General features: G+C 42.6%; 1 protein-coding gene across 1 annotated transcript in view; it reads right to left on the bottom strand.

Moving 5' to 3' along the window:
* LOC133409511 (homeobox protein Meis1) overlaps nt 1-22977 on the bottom strand; it is a 98250-nt gene that overhangs the window by 5098 nt on the left and 70175 nt on the right. The window contains exons 10-12 of the mRNA XM_061689613.1: nt 5143-5201; nt 2850-2939; nt 1947-2051 (exon numbers count right to left, since the gene is read on the bottom strand). Of these exons, the coding sequence (XP_061545597.1) occupies nt 1993-2051; nt 2850-2939; nt 5143-5201 (208 nt within the window). The 3' untranslated portion in view covers nt 1947-1992. The remainder of the gene's footprint in view (nt 1-1946; nt 2052-2849; nt 2940-5142; nt 5202-22977) is intronic.

The raw sequence follows: 22977 nt of genomic DNA, 5'->3' as shown, positions 1-22977 counted from the left end.
GGGGGGGGGGGGGCGCGGCGGGGGTCCTCGCTTCTGCTCGGCTTGGCCGACTTCATGCGCGCTGACAGGTGTATTGTTTCGCAAGGATCCGGGGGATCCAACTGGAACGTCACTAATTGGCTTTAATGTCGCAATCAAGACCGAGAAGAATGAAAAAAAAAAAAAATAGTTCTGAGACATAATGAACCTTTTCCACCCCTCCCCCCCCCTCCCCCCATCATCATACGCTATTAATTTAATTGCTCACAAAAGACTTTCATCGTTTAATTGACCTAGAAAAGACGCCGCCAACACAAGCCGATGAAGCCGTAAGATCCCCCTTTTCCTTCCTCCCTTTGGTCCGCTCCATCTTTCCCTCCTCCTCCTCCTCCTCCTCCTCCTCCTCTCCGTCATTTACTCTCCCTCCCTCCGTGTTTCTTGGTCGTCTTCGCTCGGCCAGGATTCCTCTGGTGGCCCAATTACGGGATTGAGCAGGCAAATTGCGGCTGTTTAAAGCGAGGTCTGCTGGGAAGGCGAGCAGCTGCTACCGGGGAGGAGGAAGGAGAGGAGGAGGAGGAGGAGGAGGAGAGGCTACTTGGACACGCCCAACACACACAAATATATACAGTGTTTCCGTAACTACACCTCTTCACGATGGGATCCTTGTTTTTTTTTGTTTTTTGTTTTTTTAATAGTGCCACACGCCGCGTAGGGGTTAATGGCGTCCATTTTGGTAAACTGAATAAGTCAAATCCATTGGTCACCCCTCCGCTGATGGCATATTTAATTTGGATCTAGTCAATTAGGCCCCGCTAAGCTCCATAGCCTGCTGGCTACCTCCTCCTCCTCCTCCTGCATTTTTCTTTTTTTTTTGCACTAGTTTGCGTCCCCCTCCCCGTGCCTGCAGTAATCCTATTACCACACACGCACGTATGCACGTATACATCCGCCCGCGCACACACGCAAACATTCGATACGTGTTTATATTTCACTGACGCTAACGTGTGCGCTTTCTAAACACCAGACGGCCCGAGCGATCGCTCGGCGTATACCGTACGGTACGTTCCGGAATGATGTGGGAGGCGAATTGGCCCTGGGACGAGCGAGGGAGGGATGGAGCGAGAGAGGAAATAAGAGATTTAAGAAAAGAAAAAAGAAAAAAAATGACCTACTGAGAAGAACCACAAAGTGAGGGAATGTCAGCTAGAGGGATGCATTCATTTTTGAATAAATCTTCAAATCGCATTTTAAAGAGATATACTTTCAACTAGATATACTTTATATTTTAATAAATGTACCTGAATGTACATAAGTACCTATTATAAGCAAACCAAGGAGCCTAAATTTCAGAAATAATCCTTAAATCACATGTTGAAAAGATATACTCTATCTACATCAATTTACACCAACGTACATCAGTACAATAAATAAGTAATTGAAGGACCCAACATAAATCACCTCTTGGAAGAATATAAATCTCAGAAATACTCCTCAAATCATGTCCAGTGTGCAAGAAACCTTAACCTGTAGGAAATATGGCCGAAAGGTAGCACTGACAAGTCAATCGAGGACCCTAAATCTCAGAAAGGAATATCAAATACTCCTCAAATCTCCTCGTGCAGGAGCATACATGTCAGAAATAAATCCTCAAATCACATCCAGTGTGCAAGAAACCTTAAAGTATTTTATACATGTCCAAAAAGTACCATCAAAAAGGAAATTATGGACCTCAATCTGAGAAATCTCTCAATCAGCTCTTGTGTAAGGTACAAAAGGACGTACATTAGTGTTGTCAAGTACCTTAAATATAGCCAAGAAGTAGCATCGGCAAGTAAATCAAATCAAATCTCAGAAATGAATAGCAAATTAATCTCTTGTAGGACCCCAAATATCAGAAATGACCCTCAAAACACCTCACCTGCAATCAATGTACAAGGATGTACATCAGTATAAGAATGTACACTTACGTTCGCCTTGGTGTTGCGATTGGTCGGCCCCGGGGTGGGGGCGGGGCTACATGTAGTGCCACTGACCTTCCATGCCCATGTTCATACCCATGCCGCCCATTGGTCCTGCGGAACACAACATTCGAACGTGTCAATGTGACGCACTGCGACAAAAAACAAACTGTCGCCGTGCTATGATGTCACGCTACATTCATAGCTAATGCGGCTAGCACATCACGGAGATTGCCATCTCACTTGGCCACAGCATGTCACGACACCACGACGTAGCGCTACGGTACGATGTTACGCTTATGATTTTACGCTTACGTTGTTATGCTTACGATGTTACGCTACAATATTATGCGACAATGTTACGTTACGAAGCTAAGATACGATGTTATGCTACAATGTTATGCCATGATGTCACACTACAACATCACGCTGCAACATCACGCTACTGCGTCATGCTATGACGCCATGCTAAGATGTCACGCTACAATGTCACACTAGAACGTCATGGTACGTCAAGCTACGATGGAACATGACAATGTGGCACTTACCAGGTAGTCACGATGTCACGCTACAACGCTACGTAACGCTGTGATTTCACGCTACGATGTCGCACTACAATACCGTGTTCGATGGCACGGTATGATGTTATGCTACGATGTCACGCTAGGCTGTCGTGTGCTATGAAGTCCGCACATGCTACGATGTCGCACTATTTATGCTGTTGTCACAGCTAGCGCCATCTCGAAGATTGCCGCATACCACGCTATGACATCACGCTACAATGTCATGCTTTTTACATAGCTGACGCAGCCAGCACCATCTTGGAGATGCAAGCCACATTTTGTACACGATGCACGAAAGCAGGTGAAAGACGAGCACGGCGACAGAAAGTTGACAAAGAAAAGGCCTCACCAGGTGGTCTGATTCCCATGTGCTGCTGGCCGTCCATGACGAAGCCCCCCATCGGTTGGCCATCTGGATTATAGGGAGCTCCTTGACTTACTGTGTGTGCGTATGGAGGAGATAGAAGGGGGGGGACGGGGGGGGGGGGGGCAGAGTGGTCGATTAGCGATTTTAATTAAGGCTCAGTGGCCGAAGCAGGATCATCTGTCGACCGCTGCACGCACGAGCGGGAGCAGGAGCGCCCGTTGTCTTGTAACGGACTTTTTACACCGCTAAGATCCTGGTGTGCTTTAATGAGCTTTGACCAGCACACACATTACACAATACAAGTTTTTACACAAACCATTCAAAAAAAAAAAAAAATATGTATATATATATACATACATATACATATACACATACACACACACACACACACACTGTATACACGCAGTAGTTCATGATAAAGACTTTATGGACAGTGTGTGCATTAGCAGCAAGTCTGAATTAGTTCCAGTCTGCAGGACGGAAGCAAACATGAGCAATCGCTGCAGGAGAAATCCATACATTGATTCTCCTCATTGGAAATAATGGAAGGAAAATTTGGGGTTACTTCAGGGGTGTATTTTTTTCCCCCCCCCAAATTGTTGTGTTTTACTCTCTTTTCTCTCTTTGTCTATCAGCAAAACCTCCAACCAGGTTCAAATGGATTCATTATTGATTGCTCTTTGCATGCGCTTTTCTTTAGGTTTCCCAACCAGGTCCCAGCAGTGGTTGTTTTTGTTGCCTTTGGTCATTTTGTTGTTTTGTTTTTTTGCCGTCTGTCCTGCAGTAAACATGGTTTTTGCTTTCTCTATGCTTTGTTAATCGCTCTCTAGCTTCTCTCAACCATGTTGCTAGTACTGAACTTGTTGTTGTCTTTTGCACTCTTGTCTTTCTCCGTCTTGTCCCTGGCTCTCCAAGCAGGTTCTAACCGGTGTTGTTCTTTTTTGCTCACTTTTCTCAATGTTTATCTCCACATTTGGCAACCCGTTTCTAACGTGGTTTGGTTGTTGTCTTTTGTTCTTTCCCCCCCGCCTATTCTCAGGTTCTCCAACCAGGTTCCAACGATTGTTTTTGTTGTCTTTTGTGATTGTTTTTTTGTGCTCTCTTTTCTTTCTCTGTTGATCTTAGGTTTTGAAACTAGGCTTCAACAGGTGTTGCTGCTGTATTTTCTTATTGAGTCTTGTTGATTTTTGTCCTCCCTTCTCCAGTTTTTGGGCGACAGTCGGTGTCGTTGCCGTCTTGTGTTCTTGTTTTTTGTTGTCTTTTCTTTCTATATCCTGAGCTTGTATACCAGGTTCTAACACGTAGTGCTGTTTTTTTTTTTTGTCATTGTTACTGCTTTTTTTGCACTCTGTTCCTCTGGTTTTCCCCCAGGTTCCTCAATCAGGTTTGTTGTTGTTGTTGTCTTTGGCGATTGAATTTTTCTCTTTTTCTCTTTTCTGTGTACATTCCAAAGTCCTTTACCTGGTTCCAACAGGTATTGCTGTTGTCTTTTGTTATTGTTTTTTTGCCGTCGTTTCATTCGCTGTCTATTCTCGTGGTCCCCAACCAGGTTCCAACAGCTTTTGTTGTTGTCTTTTGTAATTGCTTCTTGCAGGTTTTTATCTTTGAGTATTCCTAAGTTCCAACTGTTGTTGCTGTTATTTTAGCTTTTTTTCTTTTTTCTTTCTCCGAAGTCTTTTCTCCTTGTTTAACCCCAGGTTTGTCTTTTGTGACTGTTTTGTGTGTGTGTGTGTGTGTGCTTTTTCTTCTTGGCATTCAAAGTAAATCACTGAAAAAGATTATTTTTTTGCTTTGGTTTTGATTTGTGCCACGCGTTTCTTTTCGAAGACTATTTCTTTCATGTTGTTACGCTTGGACGTTGTTGCTGTTTTAATGTAAACACCTGGCAGGAGAACACAAAGCGTGCACGTCATAAATCGGGGGGTGCGCGCATAAGTGAAACCCGAGAGCGCTCGCCTCCATTGTGACACCCTCATAGAAATCCACTTAGCTCCCACTGAGGCCGTCGGCGGGTCAACTGGAGCAGAAGCAAGATCTCGGCCCCTCTGGATGCCTTTGAACTTTACTGCGGCCCCTAATACCCCCCCTGACCTCTCACCCCTATTACAGGTAATAAAGTTTACAGCAGTCCAAACTAAGCCGTGTAAAGGGAGGATAACCGCTCTCTAAAACGGCAACAAATGGGGACAGGCTGGCAGGGGGAGTGTGGAAGGAGGTCTGGAGCCAAAAAGCCAAACAACCCCCTAAAACTTGTTGGCTACATGAAAAGACTTGCCTGCGCGGTTCGACTGGTCGATCATGGGCTGCACTATTCTCCTCCTGGCGTTGATGAACCTGGAGGAGGCAGAGGAAGAGGAAGGGGAGGAAGAGGATGGAAAAACAAGAGAGAAACACGATTAAAAGAGCTGGTGAGGCGACCTTGAAAAGCTTGTAATACAAGATGAAAACACACATTGCTATGAAAGTGAGAAACACAGTCAAAGTTGGGATCCCAAAAGCGAGGTTTAGTGGGACCCATCGCACAACTTTGAACACTATATAATGCTTCAAAATAAGGATAATAAGCTGTCAAGCTCATGCCAAAGCAACAGGTGGCGCTCTAACTCCTAACCAATGAGAAGCATGTGCAGGAAAAGGCAAAAAAAACGACAAAGACGACTTTAGGAAAGGGGGAAATCATAGCAATGGACTGATAGTGGAGTGGGGTCAATCCAGAGTCCTTTCAAAGGCAAGGACGACCATATTTGGGCATTCCCATTGGGCCGCTCACGAGAACCATGTGCTTTCTCCCAGCCAATCAGTGAAAACAGTCATTCATAATAATGATCAAGCGATGAGTAAATATGAAAGACAATTATATAATAATTAAGTAACATATTTTTATATTTATTAAAATCATTACTATTTTTTTTCATTGCTCCTTTATAGTAAAAATTTAACTACATAAAAGCTTTGGAACCTCTGCAACTTTTTCATAATTTTAAATCCTTATCATATTATTTTTTTAATAAATGGCAACACAGTTAAATTAAAAAACAGTATTTTTTTTCATTTTATTCATACAGAATACTTTAAACGATATTAAAGTATAACAATATGTACGACTGCATGTGTTACAATTTTCATAATTTTTGAATAATTAGTATTTTTACGTAATTAAACAAATCTGTTAAAACTTATGTTTTTTCAATGATTTCCTTATGAAGCTTGCATACAAGAATAACAAAACCAAAAAAACAATACTGACGTTGCAAAGTGTTTGTCCTCAATTTAAAAAAAATATGTCATGAATACAAACACATTTTACTGAGCTTTAGCGAGTATACATGTTGACAAAAAGACAACATACGGAAAATTCATGTTTTAATTTTTAAAAAAAAATCTATGACGAGGACCTACCCTTTAACCATGTGACTGACATAAAATCATAAAAATATTTGAATTCAAAATAGTAAAAACATTCATTTTTGAATCTGCTTCTTGTTCATTCTCAGCCCCTCTCTCACAAACGCGCGCACGCACGCACACACACACACACACACACACACACACACACACACAAACACATGCTGACCCGCTGTGACCTAACCCCTGGTGAATCGACCCTTTGACCAGTGCGATGACCCCGAGGAGAGCTAGGCCTCTCGGGGATTTGGGGACTTGATTTATGTGTTCCTGCTGTTGCCCCCGCCGGACTCTTGCATTTCACGTCTTAAAAGGGGCGCGTTCGCCAAAAGTAAAGGAAACAAAGGTCCCGAAGAAAAGAGAGCATTTAAAGGCGAGCAGCAGGAGGAGAGAAGCAAAACAAAAGGGACGCATTTGACCCCTCATTACTGAAGGGACGTGTCCCCCTTTGGTTACAAAGTGCTGGCAAATTAACAGGAAAAAAAACAACAAACAAACACGAGATGCGGAGTGAAGCATTAAGCGTCATTTCCCCAAATAAAGACAAAAAACTTTGGACAAATCTGCACTTTGAGTTGTTGAGTTGAGTTATTGGAGTTTTGGGTTTTATGGCGAGTCATCACACTTGGCTGCCACGTTCCACCCGCACGCAATGACGAAAAAACATTACGGCAATTTAGTGTCACCAATTTGTCTCGTATATGGGCGACACGCTGTAATTTGGTAGCAATCGGAAAAATATCTGGGACAAGTTGGTGTTTTAAGGAGCCCTGCAAATGGCCAAAATGACCCTAAAATGACCATTTCAAACCAAAATGGCAGACCTTCTGTGTCTTTTTGGACATGGCTTCCGGTGACTTTTTTGCAGGTCTACTCATGACAGACATTCCCACCAAATTCCATGTAGTTACCCTAAAGTGTCTGCCGGGCCTGAATTTTCAAAATATTCCAATAGTTTGTCTTTGTAGGACCCTTGAATATGATCCAAAATGACTGTTTCATGCCAAAGTAGCACCATTCTGTTGTCTTTTCACACATTGCTTCTTGAGACTTTTTTGTAGGTCGACGAACGCACCAAATTTCATGTAGTTACGCTAAACTGGCTTCCGGGGCTGAATTTTCTAAATATACCCTGATCCAAAATGGCTGCTTGGAACCAAAATGGCTGATATCCTGTGTCTTTTCAGACATGAGCTCTGGAGACACTTTTGCGGGTTTACTTGTGAAAAATATATATCTCCCAAATTTCATGTTCTTAAGTGAAACTGGCCTCAAGTGGATGGAGGGGGGGGGGGGGGGGGCTTTTGCAACTTTGTTCAAATAAAATGTGGTGAATTCTGTGTCTGTTTTCGGGGTGTGAGGACAGCGAGGGAGGAATGCGAGAATGCACTGACATGGCAGAGCACCATCAAATGAGGGAACGTCTGGAGTTTTATCACCAACACTCCCCCCTCCACCCTTCCCCTTCCTCCCCCCCTCCACCATCCCTCCCTGGCAGGGGCCTGTTTCACTGGGGGAGATATGGGAGCGTCGAGAAGCATTCCTCTCACTCCTCTCCTCTGCGGGCCTTTTATAGAAGGTCAACCGTGGGCCAGCGTTGGCTAACTGTTGACCCCACCCCCACACACACTTTCCCCCTATATATATTTGAAAGCCTCCTTTTTATATTCTCTCCTGCAACACATCCACAAATGTGCTGATGCAAGACGGAGGAGCGTTTGACAAGGCGCACTTCTTCGAAAGCCACGTGTTTGTTCCTGGTCGATCGCAAAGACCACATACAGAACTATGGAGAAAAACCGAGTCACTTTAGAGCGCACCATTACTACCGTACGTATAATTAAAAAAATTTTTTTAAAAAAAGGACAAAAGTACTGCTTCGTTTAAGAGAGCACTGTGAAAACTGCATCTATTTCGCCATGTTTTAGTTGCAGCTACTACTGCACTACGAGATACAAAATTCCACAGGAAAAAAAATGGCCCATTTTTAAGAGTGCAGCATTTCGCCTGCTTTTACCTTGTAACTACTACCAGGGGCATCACTTGTGCAAGTATCGCAATACTTTTCCTACGATACCGATAGTATCATGATACTTTACCACTGATAATGATATCGTCACAATATTTTGCCAACGATTCTAAAAAGTATTGCAAAACTTTGCTCACAATAACACTATTGTGATAACAACAAGTATCACGATAATTAGCCTAAGTACTTTACCAACGATACCAATAGGATCACGATATTTGGCCAGTGATATGGGTAGCGTATTTTGCAAACTATTTTGAAAGTATCGTGATTACAGATACTGATATCAAAATATTTTGCTCATGATTCTGAGAGTATTACAATAATTTACCAACAATACAGATCATTTACCAATGATACCACAGTATCATTATGCTTGGTCAACAATAACGAACACCATAATCATTTTTCTATGATAGCAATATCATCACAATATTTTGACAACAATTCTGAAAACGTTATACTTTGCGTACGATTCAGCGAGCATCGCAAATATTTGCCACCAGTACCATTAGTATCATGAAACATTGTCCTCGATATGGATATCACCACATTATTTTTTCCAATGATTCTGAAAGTATCACAATACCGATAGTGTAGCAATACTTTACCTACCAAACTGATAACATTACAAAACTTTGCCAATGAAAGCAGCACGTGATTTGCCAACAATGCTGATAGCATCAACCGATGCTATTAGCATCACAATACTGTGTCAACAATACCGATATTACAATATGGGCAACGATACCCATGTGATACTTTACCAATGATAGAGCACGCTATTATATAAATGAAAGTATCACAATACCTAGCCAGCTACTGATAGCATCATGATACTTTGTCTAAGATTCTGATAATATGACAATATTGATCTATTATATGATATTGATAACATGTTATTTTAGCAGCATTACAGATCGTATCACAGCAGTTTGCCTCAGGTACAGACAGTATCGCAATCACAACAGTTTACCAACGATACGGCTATCACAATTTGTTGCTTTACATACAACACCAATACCATTATGATAGTTTGTCAACCATTCGGATATCGAGTATACAAGCTTTCAAATCATTTTAAAGCTATCGCGATAACTTGCGTACAATTCTGAAAGCATCGCGATACTTTGCCACCAATACCAAAGCATCATGACACTTTGTACTTTACCCAGAATACAGTGTCATGCGATATGTAGATTTAAAAAAAAAAAAAAGTTTTTTAGTGTGCACTCTTATTACTGTACACCCAAAACTCCATAGGAAAAGCGTCTCATTTTAGATTTCGCTGTTACGCCTCCTTTCCTCCCCTTCATGTATTTGCTTCCTCGGCCTGTCTTATCACTTCTTATCATGCCTCCCTTCTCTGGTGGAAAGCGGCGGTCCAGTTCCGACTCGTACTGGACAACCCCCCCCTCCTTTCTCCCGCCAGCTTCCTGTCCCCGACGTGCCCGTATCTGAGGCCAGATGCACCACGGGGCCTGGAACAAAGGAGAAAATGCCTCTCATAATAGCAGCAGAATGGAAAGACGACGACAGAGGAGTAAGAGAGACGGAAAAAAAAAAAAAAAAAAAAAAGAACAGCAGACGCTCTCACCGACAGCGTTAACAAGCCGAGAAGGACCGAGAAGACGAGGAGTAAACGCCGAGCTCCTCTTCACCTTGGCACGACCCCCAGCCCCGGCCACCGCACATGCCCGGTCGGTGTTTACGGCCTCCCCCGAGGCAACACGATGAGGCTCACTAGTCAGCCGCGGCCACAATAGCCGTGCCCAAAACGGGGCGACACATTCGGGGTGACCCCAAATAAAAATGGAGCCCCGTAGCCTCACCGTGGGAGCCAAGCGCCTGGAGTTCGGAGTCTCAGCGGGGGCTCGCACACACATGCCGTCCATGTGTTGCGCCACAACTGAGGACGCCATGCGGTCTTTGTTGATGCGCCTCCAGAACACAGAGAGACCTCAACATTTCCAGGCCTTCAAAGTCTGTACGATTTGGAGGGGGACCAACATTTTCGGGGGGGGGGGATACGCCCCGGAGCTGTGTTTTGATTACATCAGCGTAACTCCACTAAGCTTTTTTTGCCTTTTTCTTTGGCTTTCTTGGTGCCGTAGCAGGGCACCACACTGCGAGAAAACAAGAAACAAAACTCATCAAGTTAGTAATGTTTACAGTAATCATTCGTTTATTGCAGGGGTTAGTAGTGACCACATATTTTTTTGCTGGATTATTGATTCATATTTTGAAGCGGTACGACCATCTCCAGACTTGTATTAACATATTAACCGCTACCATACGATAAACACTTTCTGTATTCTTAAAAAACATTTAAAATCTTAAACATACAGTAACGCACAGTAGTACTGTACACTATGCACATTTTATTCCTTCTAAAACTTTTATAGACGGGCTAACAAATAGCATTGGTGTTGAGGCGTTACAATCATTTAAGCAAGACATTTGAACACAAACGGCGGCAAAACACGTAGACGTAATATAGCAATACTCACAGGCGTATATTCTTTATCCTCTTTGAAGAACGACTAATATTACTGCGGCTTCATGTGTATCCGTATGTCCGTATTACACTGCCCCCCCGGGCACGTACACCAGAAGGAGCAGCACAATGTCCGGTGAATTGAAGCAAAACGTGGCAAAAACTGTTTCATTTTTTCGTCATTTGCGACGATTGCTCATGTCTGGTCCACAAAGAGAGTGGAACCGATTGCGACTGCCGAGCTAATGTCCTAGTCTCACGACAACACACACGCGGAGTATGTACTTCACACACGCCGCCGTGCGCCGCGCACAGGTGTATGCGCGGCACATGTGAAATGGCCAATTAAAAGCAAGAAATTGTCTTTTTCATCAGCTGCCTCGGCGCTGTGACCGATCGGGAGGTAATTTAATAACGAGCTGGTGGAAAGATGCAGATTGGAGCTACAAAAGGTTACGCGGCAAGCGCGCATATTTAAATTCACCATACAAACTCATACACACACACACACACACAAACACATTTTGCCAACTAGCAAACATTAGTAAAACCATACACACAACTACACACACAATAAGCAGGACTTATTTGGCTTATTTGGGGGTACGGCAACAGAGGTCCACGGTGCATATTCAAAATCTGGGCGAGCTGGAAATAACTGGCCGCCGCCACGCACACGCTGCCGCCGGCTGCCAATCAAGGTGATCTAAGAGTGCTAAAATAAATAAATAAAAGAAAAAGAGGAAAAAAAGGAGAAGAGGAGGACTCTGCTTGGGCGCTTATCGTCGGCTTGTCAGTGCGCCGATGACATCCATTGTTTGCGCTTCAAACCGCAATTAACGCCTCGCCCACATGTGCTTCCTGCTCACACACACATTGTACACACAAACTAACAGTAAACTGGTTTAACTTTTACTGCGAAAAAGAAGATTTATTAGCATAATAGCAATTGAACATGACAGGATTTAGTGGCAAAGAATTAAAGCGCACACACACACACACACACACACACACGCGCGATACACACAAACTAACAGTGAACTGGTTAAACTTTTACTGGGAAAAAGAAGATTTATTAGCATAATAGCAATTGAACATGACAGGATTTAGTAGCAAATAGTTAAAACACACACAGACACACACAAAGAGTAAGAAAACGGCTCATTTGTCACACTTTAACAGGGACAAATATGAATTGACAGCAAGACACAAGGGTTTAGTTTACACTTGCGCGTGATAAAATTCACTATCAGGCTGTTAAAACACGCAGAGAACAAGGTAAACAAAAAGTTGACTCTCTTTTCTTCATCAGCAACAAAACAGATGCTTGGAAATATGATACCGAGATGACGATACGCAATCGTATCACGGTCTTTTGACAAATGTACCGGATCGCGTTACAATATTTTGCCACCGCTAGTATCACGATACTTGAGCACGATACTGACAGTATCAAAGTACTGTGCCAACAAGAAAGACAGTATCGTGATACTTTGCCAACAATGCTGATAGAATCACTTTACTTTGCCTGTGATACTGAAAGTATCACAATATCAATAGCTGTGTGGTACTTTGCCACGGATACTAATAGTATCACGATACTTTGACAATGTATTGCTATACTTTGTACCAATAGTATCACACTATTTGGCCTACAGCAGACAACAACATGAAACTTTGCTAAAGATACCGATAGTATCACAAATACTTTGCTACCTATACTAATAGCATCACAATACTGTGATACTGATAGTATCACGGTACTTTGCACTCAAACGGATGGATACTTGAGATAATTGGCTAGCGATACCCATAGTATTGAGATACATTGCCATCGATACAATAGCAGATTTGCGTTATTTATTTATTTATTTTTTCCAACATAGCAATTACAATTACAGGTGAACGTCAATTAGATTTTCACCATTTGCCATCAGGTATCGATAGAGACAGCGTCCCGATATTTGTCAGCGATACTGATAGTATCATAATAGTTTGCCTTGGACAAAACCACAATGTTCTGGCAACGATAGGATCGTCTCACCATACTTACCCAATAATATTCATCGTATCCCAAAACTGACAATATCACGTTATTTTGTTCAGGATACAATTGCAATCATGGTGTCAATAAATAAAGTGGATTTCATTTGTTTGTTTGACATATTCATTAAGAACATAACAGATGCAATTTGTACATTAGATGAGTCACTTCCATAATGTATATTCATGATTAGAAGCAACAAAGTGCTAAAAATAGACACACCGGGGAAAAAAAAACAACAACACGTTCTTTAGCTTGCGTCGACATGCCTAATGTTCTCTTCAACATTGAGCTGTCCGCCCTACAGCCGCCCCACAACTTGCCCCAACGCCACCTGAGGCTACACCTGCTTTTCTCTTCATTTGCCTCCCCCGCTTTGTGGCTCCTATATGGACTTGTACGCACAAGCGTGTGCTTTGGACAGACGCCCCCCCCCCCACCCCGCACCCCCCCAAAAAAAAGACCAACAGAAAAGAAAGACTTGCAACTAACATGTTGATGATGCATGTATTTACAGTATGTGAAGGACATGTTGTTCATTTGTTATTGGTGTAACCGTGGCAACTGACACTGGGCACTTTCCTAACTGCAATCAAGAAGAGTGTGTTCGTGTGTGTGCGTGCGTGCGTGTCTTGCGAAGACATGCTGACATTTGCAGGGCGTAACAGTCATCCGTCCAGCTTTCTGTTTGTTTTCCGGAATATTCCAAACTGGCCGGACCTTGTGTTTTTTTTTTTTTTTTGTGGCCATTCTTAAACATGTGTATAACATTTATTACATAAAATCTCATATTACTTATAAAAAAATTTTAACTTTTCAATGGAAAAAATATATTAAAACCAAATATTTTTTTAAATAATCTGTTGTATCTGTGAGGGAGAAGCACAGATTAATAATTCAGATTTTAATATAGTGAAAAATGCAATTATAATAAAATAATATGATTTCTTTTAAAATGTATTATAATTTCAAATGTTTTTTTTTAAATTGGTCTTCATGCTGGGGGAAGCTACAGAGCCAAGCACCCAGACCTGTCTAAAACGTTGCCCATCCCAGAGAGGCCTCAGATCGGACACTTATGTCAACCATGTCTGGTCCTTTTATTTTTTTTCGAGATATTTTAAATTGTTTTTGTAAAACGTCAACTTTATGTCTTAGTTTTTTCATTATTTTTGGTAACATACCATTCCAAAGAACTTTTTACACTTCTTGACAATAAAGAAAAGACGTGTGAGGCAAATCATTCACACCTTGGTCATTTAAGAATGAAGTCAAGACTGCTCGTTTTCGTGTTATTCTGATGTTTTAATAGCACAAATGTTTACATGCAATACGTCACAGTTATATAACGACGTCACAAAGACAACAGTTCGATCCTGGAACGGATTATTTCAATTATCTCCTCATTTTCATATTTCATACTCGGGGAAAAAATGCTTCCAAGGGATTGTGTTAGACCTTGCAGAGCTGTGTTTATTACCCAAGCAGATGGTTGTCATGGACACAGTTTTACGTAAACATGCATCTGTGCATGTTCGTGTGTGTGTATGTGCGGTTGCCCAACTTGTCTGCCTGCTCTGTAAAACCAGTTTAGCGTTCGTTTAGGTGACCCCCACAGCAGCTCTCACTTTAAAGCCTCTTTTAAATTTCACACTTTTCTTATGTTTCCCTACGCATGCTAATCCTCCGCCTCCTGTTAGGAGGGGCTGTATCCAACAGTGTGTGTGTGTGTGTGTGTGTGTGTGTGTGTGTGTGTCTGTGCGTGCGCATTAGTGCGTGTGTGTGTTCGTGTTAGGGAAAGATGGTGTTCACATGTCTGAACACAGCCAGCGAGGCCTCCTGACTAATAACAGCCTGGCATGGACCCAGCCAAGTGACCCCCGCCTCACCTCGCGACAACTCTGCTTGTTAAATGTGTGCACTTTGTGTGTGTGTTTATAGGTTTGCAGGTAAAACACCTTCCACCTCGCCTACGACAAGCGTGATGATCTGCGACAGTGAAATTGCTCATAAATCCGCAGATTAACGTGGAAACAGTATTCACAGGGGCCCTGCTAAACAGCGCAGTTATTAACAGTGCAAGAAAGAAATGATAGTATCGGTATTAATACGCGTCTATGAATTGATATTCCTCACTTCATGGGCCGGGCCGTGAGCCGGCGGGCGAAGAAGATGGAGGTAATTTATGAGCAGTGAGCAGAAGAATTCATAACACACACACGAAGGCACTACACAAATTCATGGTAATAGATAAAGTGTAATAAAATGGCTAAAGGTTCTAGGACACTGGATGGGGATGACAAAAGTTCTTTAGGGACGCTACATGTGACTTAATAGTACCCTGTGGTGTGTGTGTGTGTGTGTGTGTGTGTGTGTGCGCGCACACCCCTTTCTCTATCGTTTATTGTGTTGACATTTTGACAGAAAAGACAAGAAAACAAACCAACTAATGTTTGAGTGCGTCCTTGTCGTCCTACTTTTTGTGTGGCACCACGCACAAAGTCAACGTTTATCATGTGGGCGTTATTACTTTCGATGTTGACATTTTGGCTGGTCCGCACACACATGAAACATTTTACTCTGTTTTCTTGTCTTCTTATTTTATTCCGGCACAACCCTATACACCAAATATTAGAGTCGTGTGTGTGTTTGTGTGTGTATGGGGGTCTGTGCCGCACAAACATAGGAAGACAAAAATAGACACCGTCTAATTTGTATGTGTGTATGTTTTTTCTTGTCTTTCTATCTTTGTGTGGCACATCCATTGACATCCTACTTTTATAACATGGACATTTTGATGGTCCACAACATTGCATGTGAGTGAGTATGCGCAACCGGCCTAACTGAAAATAGACTTCCTCTAATTCCAACGCACGCGCAAAAATGAACCCGATTACCGGACTCATCGGACCGGTTGTCCTCGCACCGGTCTTGATAAACGTGTCCCCTTCACAGTTTACCGCAGTCGTTGTTATCGCTGGGCAGAGGGATTCCCCGAGAGCTGATGTCAAATCCTGATAACCCAGAAGTCCCGCTTGCCTCTTTTTTTTACTTTAAGATCCCAGAAAAGTAATAAAACCAGTTCAATTTCTCATTTATGACTTTCATCTGGAACAACTTGTTTACCATCAACATTTCTTCATGGGAAAAAAAGTACACGGAATGGCCAAAAAGTATTGTGACACGCTTCTTGTGAAAGTGGTGTCAAACTGCAATTTTTTCATTAGTTTCTTTTTTTTTTTTTTTACTTTTGTGATGAAAATTTCTGGAAGATTTGCATGCGGTGGGGGAAAAAAAACCCATAAAAATAATGATACAAATTTAATCATAAATATATTAGATGTGACATTTATGTCAACCACGACCCCCTAAAAGCCTTGTTTTTTTTCACCCCATTTTTAAACTGTCAAACTTGAGCACATACTACCACCAAGGCTCAACAATTTGCATCAGGATCAGCACCAAATCGCATCGTGCTTTTTATCATAAAATTTAAGTACATTTCCTCCGAGGCTCAACAGTATTAATTTGGACCAGATGTCCGATTCAGGCATTATTCGGAGATATAAAAGGATATCTGTTCAAAACAATTCCTAGAACTGCAACTGCAAGATCTGTTTTCCGGATCCACATGGAAAATGTGAGGCAAAGACGCGTTTGTAGCATTGTCGCTCAATGCTGTTGTGCACTCAACAAGTTCAAACAGTATGATTCCCTCCCGTGTTGGTCCTTCCAGAAACACCGTGAAGGGCCCCTCCCGCCTTAAGTAGCCTCTGCTCGCTTTCTGCCGGCTTTTAAGACGTTGCTAAAAGCGGCCTTATTGACCAAACAATGGCTCAAACGCCGCCTTTTAAAGGGCCGTGATTAAATTGCGCGCAGGAAGAAGAAACCTGATGACCCTCGCATTGATTTTTACATCCGCAGAGCATGTTAGCGCAATTTAGGGAAAATCTCCTCTGGTTGTGTGTGTGTGTGTGTGTGTGTGTGTTACAATACAAATATCACTTCCTGGTAAATGTGTGTGTGTGTTCTCACGACAAGTGCCTAATGACACCAAATGAACAACCAACCACAAGGAGTTCATAACAATGGCAGCCCATTTCCAGACATGACACAGGAAATACTCAGGTGAGTTAAGTGGAAAGAAAATTTGTGTGTAATTAAGACAATCCACGTTACCTTTGTATATGTATTGCTTCGCTCATTAAAACGTGTCAGAATTGTATTAGCAAGAACAGAATTGGCACATCCTATGCCAAGAAACGCACGTGGGGCTGCAAGCAACAGAGTTGGAAAGGCCCAGCAGCAGGTGGCGCTAACCTGCGTTTGTCATCCAATATCTTAAGGGACATTGATGTTTCTTTGTAGTATAGCTACATCTACTATACCATATTTGTGGTTCACTAGTCACAAATGTCACTATTTGTGTTTTTTTTTTTGTAACACCCCCAAGAGGACACAAGATGACGCGAAATCCCTGACAAACAGGAAAGTAGTAATTGGTGTCAAGTGGGTATGTTGAAGTGATCCATCTTGACTAGTCAAAGATTTTTGTATGCCAGGGAGGAGCTAAATTTAGCCTGGAGTGTTAGCAGAAATTATGCCGCGCTCGGCTGAGAGACATACAACGATGTTAGTACAGTGGATCCCCCCATACTCGCGTTTCGGCACCCACAGATTCCCCTTTTTTTGCGGATTCAACAAAATAAAAAAAATGTGAACATCTTTTTTATTTTTCTTTACAATCAAATTATTATGGTTATCACATATCCTTGATTTTTCGCTAATTACGGTCCAACCCGGTCCCTATCCCTTGTGGATAGTGGGGGTCCACTTTACTGTATCGCAGTCTAAAAGCATGACTTCAACATACTTAATGAGACACCAGTTGCTACTTTCATATGAGTCAGGGCTTTGTCACCATCTTGTGGCAGTACAGTGTTTCAGCAACTAGCTGAGGATAGGTTCCACGGAAAAAAAACGTACACTGGATTTTTTGGGAACCTATTTGTAGAAACCCTTGCTTATTCCCTTTTTTTTTTTTTTTTTTTTTTTTTAAACCTGATCCCCGCTTATTCACTTATGACAATTATAAGGAGAGTCAGTTATTTGCAGATTTTCGCTATTCGCGGCAGGGCTCAGTCCCTTTACCCCGTAAATAGTGGAGGATCCATTGTATTTCCATTTCTATTATTTCCTATGGGAATTTTTATTTATAATCTCAAAAATATGCTTTAAACTGCAGTCATCGAGAAACTAAAGGCTAACCGAGGGCTCGACACGGACGGATCACATGACTGCGGGTCCCCTTAAGGACATGGTGGCGGTGGTGTAAGGTGTTCCTCCCTCCCCTCCGTTCAAAGGGGGAACCTCCCTGGTGTGGCGTCACGCTGCCAATAATTCATGAGTGATCCGCGCCCCTCGCCGGCCTTTAGCATTTTTTATTTAATCCGCCGAGCTCCACTACTGCTGCTGGCTCATCAATAATACACGGCGACGCGTGTTAACACATCAACGCCGTGCCGGAGTGCTCGTGAGGGACACGGACGGCCAGTATGTGTCATTGTTAGAGTTAAAAGGACTTCAATAATATCGAGGAGATCGATCTGAACAAACCTTAGAGATGATTTAATATCTTTAATCTTTAATATCTATCTTTATATATCCACAGTATTGCGCCAGGTCACTGATGTTGACAATGATGTCAGTTTTTGCATCTAGTGCTGTATGATAACAATAAACTCAACTCACTTCACAACACGCAGCAGTTTAGCAGATGAACAATTCTTCAAAAAAGAATCTCCCACTTGAAGTTTACTTTCAAACTACACATAAAACAAAGACAATTACACATGTATTTAATACAAAAACTTACGCTAGCTTAACACTAACACTTAATAGGAAATGCCATAGACTGGCTAACGAATAGCATCGGTGCTGCAGTCTGATAACCCCATGGACAGACAATAAACGGGCATATACTCACGGGCATATATTCTTTATCCTCTGCGCAGATGTAATATTACTGTGGCTTACTGAGGAGCTCAGACCTGCTCCATGTACAGTAGTATATTGTTGTGTCTGCATTTATCCTGCCCCCAGGTGGCCAAGGTGCACACACCAGAAAGAGGAGCACAACGTCCATTGAATTGACGCAAACAATGTGGCAAAAACTGTTGAGTTTCTTTACAATCAATTCAATTATGCAATTACTGTACAGTACATATACAGTACAATATTATTGAGTGGTTTTTTTCTTATTAAAAAAAATTTTTTTTTGGGGGGGGGGGGACTGGAAAGGAATAATAGCATTTCAATGGGGAAATATGGTTTGAGATAGAAGCGTGGTCATGGAACAAATTTAACATCGTCATTCTTGCGAGACTTGCAGTTGTCTAAGAATGTACAGAAATTAATCTATGATTGTAGAATTTTTTTCCATCAGTCAGTGTGTCTGTTTTACTGTACATGGCTTTCAGTGTGTGTTTGTGCGTGTGCGTGCGTGCGTGCGTGCGTGTGTGTGTGAGTGGCAGCCAGGCAAATTGACTCCACCAAATCAACGGGTCAGGAGGTAACATCACCGGGGGGTTACTATGGCGACAACCAATGGCAACAGAGCTTCCAGGGCAGCGCGACAACACAACAACATGCCAGTGAAATGGCTGCGCTCTCTCTGTCTCTCCCCTCATGTAACCTCTCGCTCTCTCTTTGTTGTTGTTGTTGTTGTTGTTGTGTGTGCGTCCCTGCCACAGTGCATGCAAAACATAAACACACAACAACAACAACACACACACACAATCTCAAATGCACAATATGAGGGGGCAGCAGGATCCGAGCATGTTGGCTTTAACAGCTAATACCTCCCAGATTAACCACCCCCGGTTACCCACATGCGAACAGAGATTACCCTCCCACGATGTACACACTGCACACACACACACACACACACACACACACACACACACACACACAGAGAGAGACAGCTTCAGCGTGTGTGTCTAGTCCCTAGATGATATCCTGTAAAATAAAAACTAGTTTTGTTGACAATCAAATTAATTCCCTATAGGAGAAAAAAAATTATTGAATCAAAATGGTGGCTTTGCACCAAAATGGACAACTTCCCCTTTGTTTTCAGGTAGGGGAACCTGAGACGTTTTTGTGCATCCTGTTATGAAATTTCATGTTGATAGATCAAACTGGGACGGCACGGTAGGACGACTGGTTAGAGCGTCTGCCTCACAGTTCTGAGGACCGGGGTTCAATCCCCCCGCCCCGCCTGTGTGGAGTTTGCATGTTCTCCCCGTGCCTGAGTGGGTTTTCTCCGGGCACTACGGCTTCCTCCCACATCCCAAAAACATGCATGGTAGGTTCTTTGAAGACTCTAAATTGCCCGCAGGTGTGAATGTGAGTGCGGATGGTTGTTTGTTTATGTGTGCCCTGCGATTGGCAGGCAACCAGTTCAGGGTGTACCCCGCCTCCTGCCCGAAGATAGCTGGGATAGACTCCAGCACTCCTGCGACCCTTGTGAGGATATGCGGCTCAGAAAATGGATGGATGGATGGATGGATGGAGATCTGACTGGTGTTTGGGGAATTTTTCAACTTTGGAAACAATTCAAATTCAACTCTGCCCACATTTGATGGCGTAGGCAAGGAATCGAGGCAATTTAGCATCGCCCATCTGTCTACCATTACGGCTTCCAATTGGGGCTCAATTGGACGAAATTCGCCAAAGATGGCTGCTCCACACCAAAATGTGTCAAATGGCCAACATCCTGTGCAAGTTCAGGCATCGTTCCTTGAGACATTTTCTGGCGTATTTTTATGATAGACATGTGCACCCAATTTCATGTCAATCGTTGAAATTTGTTTTCAAACTTTCCAAATCCTTAAAATGACGACCAAACTCTGACACCAAACTCTGCCCACATTTGATGGCGTAGGCAAGGAATCTTGGTAGTTTAGCATCACCCAGGTGTCTTCCGATTGGTGCTCATTTGGGCGAATTCCCCGAGCTGACCAAACTCCAAGCCCTGGCATTCACCCAAATATACTGCTTTAAACCAAAATAGCTGACATCCTGTTCAATTTAAGACATGGGTCCTTGAGACTTTTTTGTACATCCTGTTATGGCAGACATGTCCACCAAATTTCATTTTACTCCGTAAAACTGGTGTCAGGAGCTGATTTTCCTAGGGGGCGCTACTGAGTGAATTTTGTGGCAGTCGTGTTCAGGACCTCTACAATTTCAAAGATTTTCACCAGGGCACAAGCACTTGCCCAAATTGGTGAGTTTTCAGCCATGTTTGATGCCTACAAAAGGCGACTGAGGCGACACACACACACACACACACACACACACACACACGCAAGCTTTTATCTGTGCTAAAAGAATTGATCCCCGATGGATTTCGGCGAGGTCAACTGATGTGATAGGCTCCACATGGGCTTCCCTGAGGTCCTTATTCCAACCCTTTGTGTGCGTGTGCATGTGTGTGTGTGTGTGTGTGTGATGAATTCTCCATAGACTGCCTGGCATGCTAATCTGCCGCCTGTCTCTGGAGCTCTTCCCGTTGAACAATGGCGGGCATCATGTTAACATCATTAGACGGATTAATCTGCTCTCCTCCCTCCTGATCCTCTCCTCTTTTTTCTTCTCGTCTCAATTTGGCTCTCCCGCTCTCTTTTTCCAGGATTCAGTTTTACAGATCAAACGGGGGGCAAGCTTAGCCGGACCGCGCCGGCCCTTTAATTAGCCGCGGCTAATAACGTCGTGTGTGTGCTGATGTGCATCTCTGATAAGACCACGTGAAGACGACCCTCTTTCTACCTTTCCCCCCCCGCCCCCCCCGACGCTACCTCCGGTTAAAAGCTTAGTTTGGAGTCAAACTCTGCACCCAATTAAAAAAAAAAAAAAAAAAAAAAAAAAAAAGGCCGCTTCAAGCTAAGCTAACCAGCAAGTGAAGAATCTTAATGAATATTACGGTGAATTTTTAAGCAGAAACACCGCAAATGTTCAAAGAAACATCATCAAGGGTCAACAATTTAGAGTTAAGGTGGAAAGTGGGAAGAAAAAAAACGCAAACTGAATTGTGAATCCAGCTCAGTAGAAACTCAAGTTAAAAGAAGAAGCTAGGTTTTTTTTTTTTTTTTTTAAAGCCTTGTTTTGAGTCAAACTTGGTACCCTATTCAAAAAGAATCCCTGTAAAGCTGAGCAGCTAGTGAAAAATCTTAATGAATGATGATGTTACATTTTTTAGCGGAAACACTGCAAATCTTCAAAGAAACGTCATCAAGGTTGAGTGACAGATTTCCATATTTTTTTTGTGTGGCACAATACGGACATGGCAGTGTAGACAGCATGGAATCCGACTTTCTCAGATCAAAATTGCTTGAAAATATGACAACAGAACAGAAATTATTCAAAGAATTATCACCCATAATCCAGATTTGTTTGCTCCCAGGTCGCACAATTTGGATATGGCAGCATGAAGACAAAAAAAAAAAAAAAAAAGCCAGAGTGAAATAGCATGACCAAAGATCGGAATCACTTGACAAGACATCGGATTGGATACAATGCACTGAATCGGGATGATCAATTAGTTAACAATCAGCTAAAATAGCTTCAGCCCACGCCCTATCGGTTTATTTTTGAAATTGTCATACGTTTTTTGTCTCTGTTGTATTATTTGGAAAAATTATGACCCAGGTTAAAAATAACAAAATGCAAAAATTTTTTGTCTCTGTTGTATTGCACTCCAAACGTGAAATTCAGTGGGGCCCAATCAAATATTCATCAGTTCCTTGCAAAAAAACAAACAAAATTGATTTAAAAAATGTGAAAATAAGCCCATGTTAAAAAGTAGCCTGATCCGCGTGGTAATCACCGCTGCTAACTTTCTGCACGCATGATGATTTGTTTGGGGGATGTTTTCCGTCGCTTGCTCGACTCTTAATTAACGCTGCTTTCTGGAAAATGACTTCAGGCCATATCTGTTTAGATTGATCCGCAGCAGCGTGATTCCGTAAGCGGAGTGCTTCTGTGTTGGGGAACGGGGGGGGGGGGGGGGATATCGGAGCGGCGGCATTAATTCCGACCAGCGGCAGCCGGCGTGGCCTAAGGGAAAGAATGGCGT

Source organism: Phycodurus eques, chromosome 11 (assembly GCF_024500275.1).
Source record: "Phycodurus eques isolate BA_2022a chromosome 11, UOR_Pequ_1.1, whole genome shotgun sequence".
In the NCBI taxonomy this organism is placed as follows: Eukaryota; Metazoa; Chordata; class Actinopteri; order Syngnathiformes; family Syngnathidae; genus Phycodurus; species Phycodurus eques.
The sequence above is the reverse complement of the archived record's forward strand: the minus strand, read 5'-3'. Positions and strand labels throughout refer to the sequence as shown.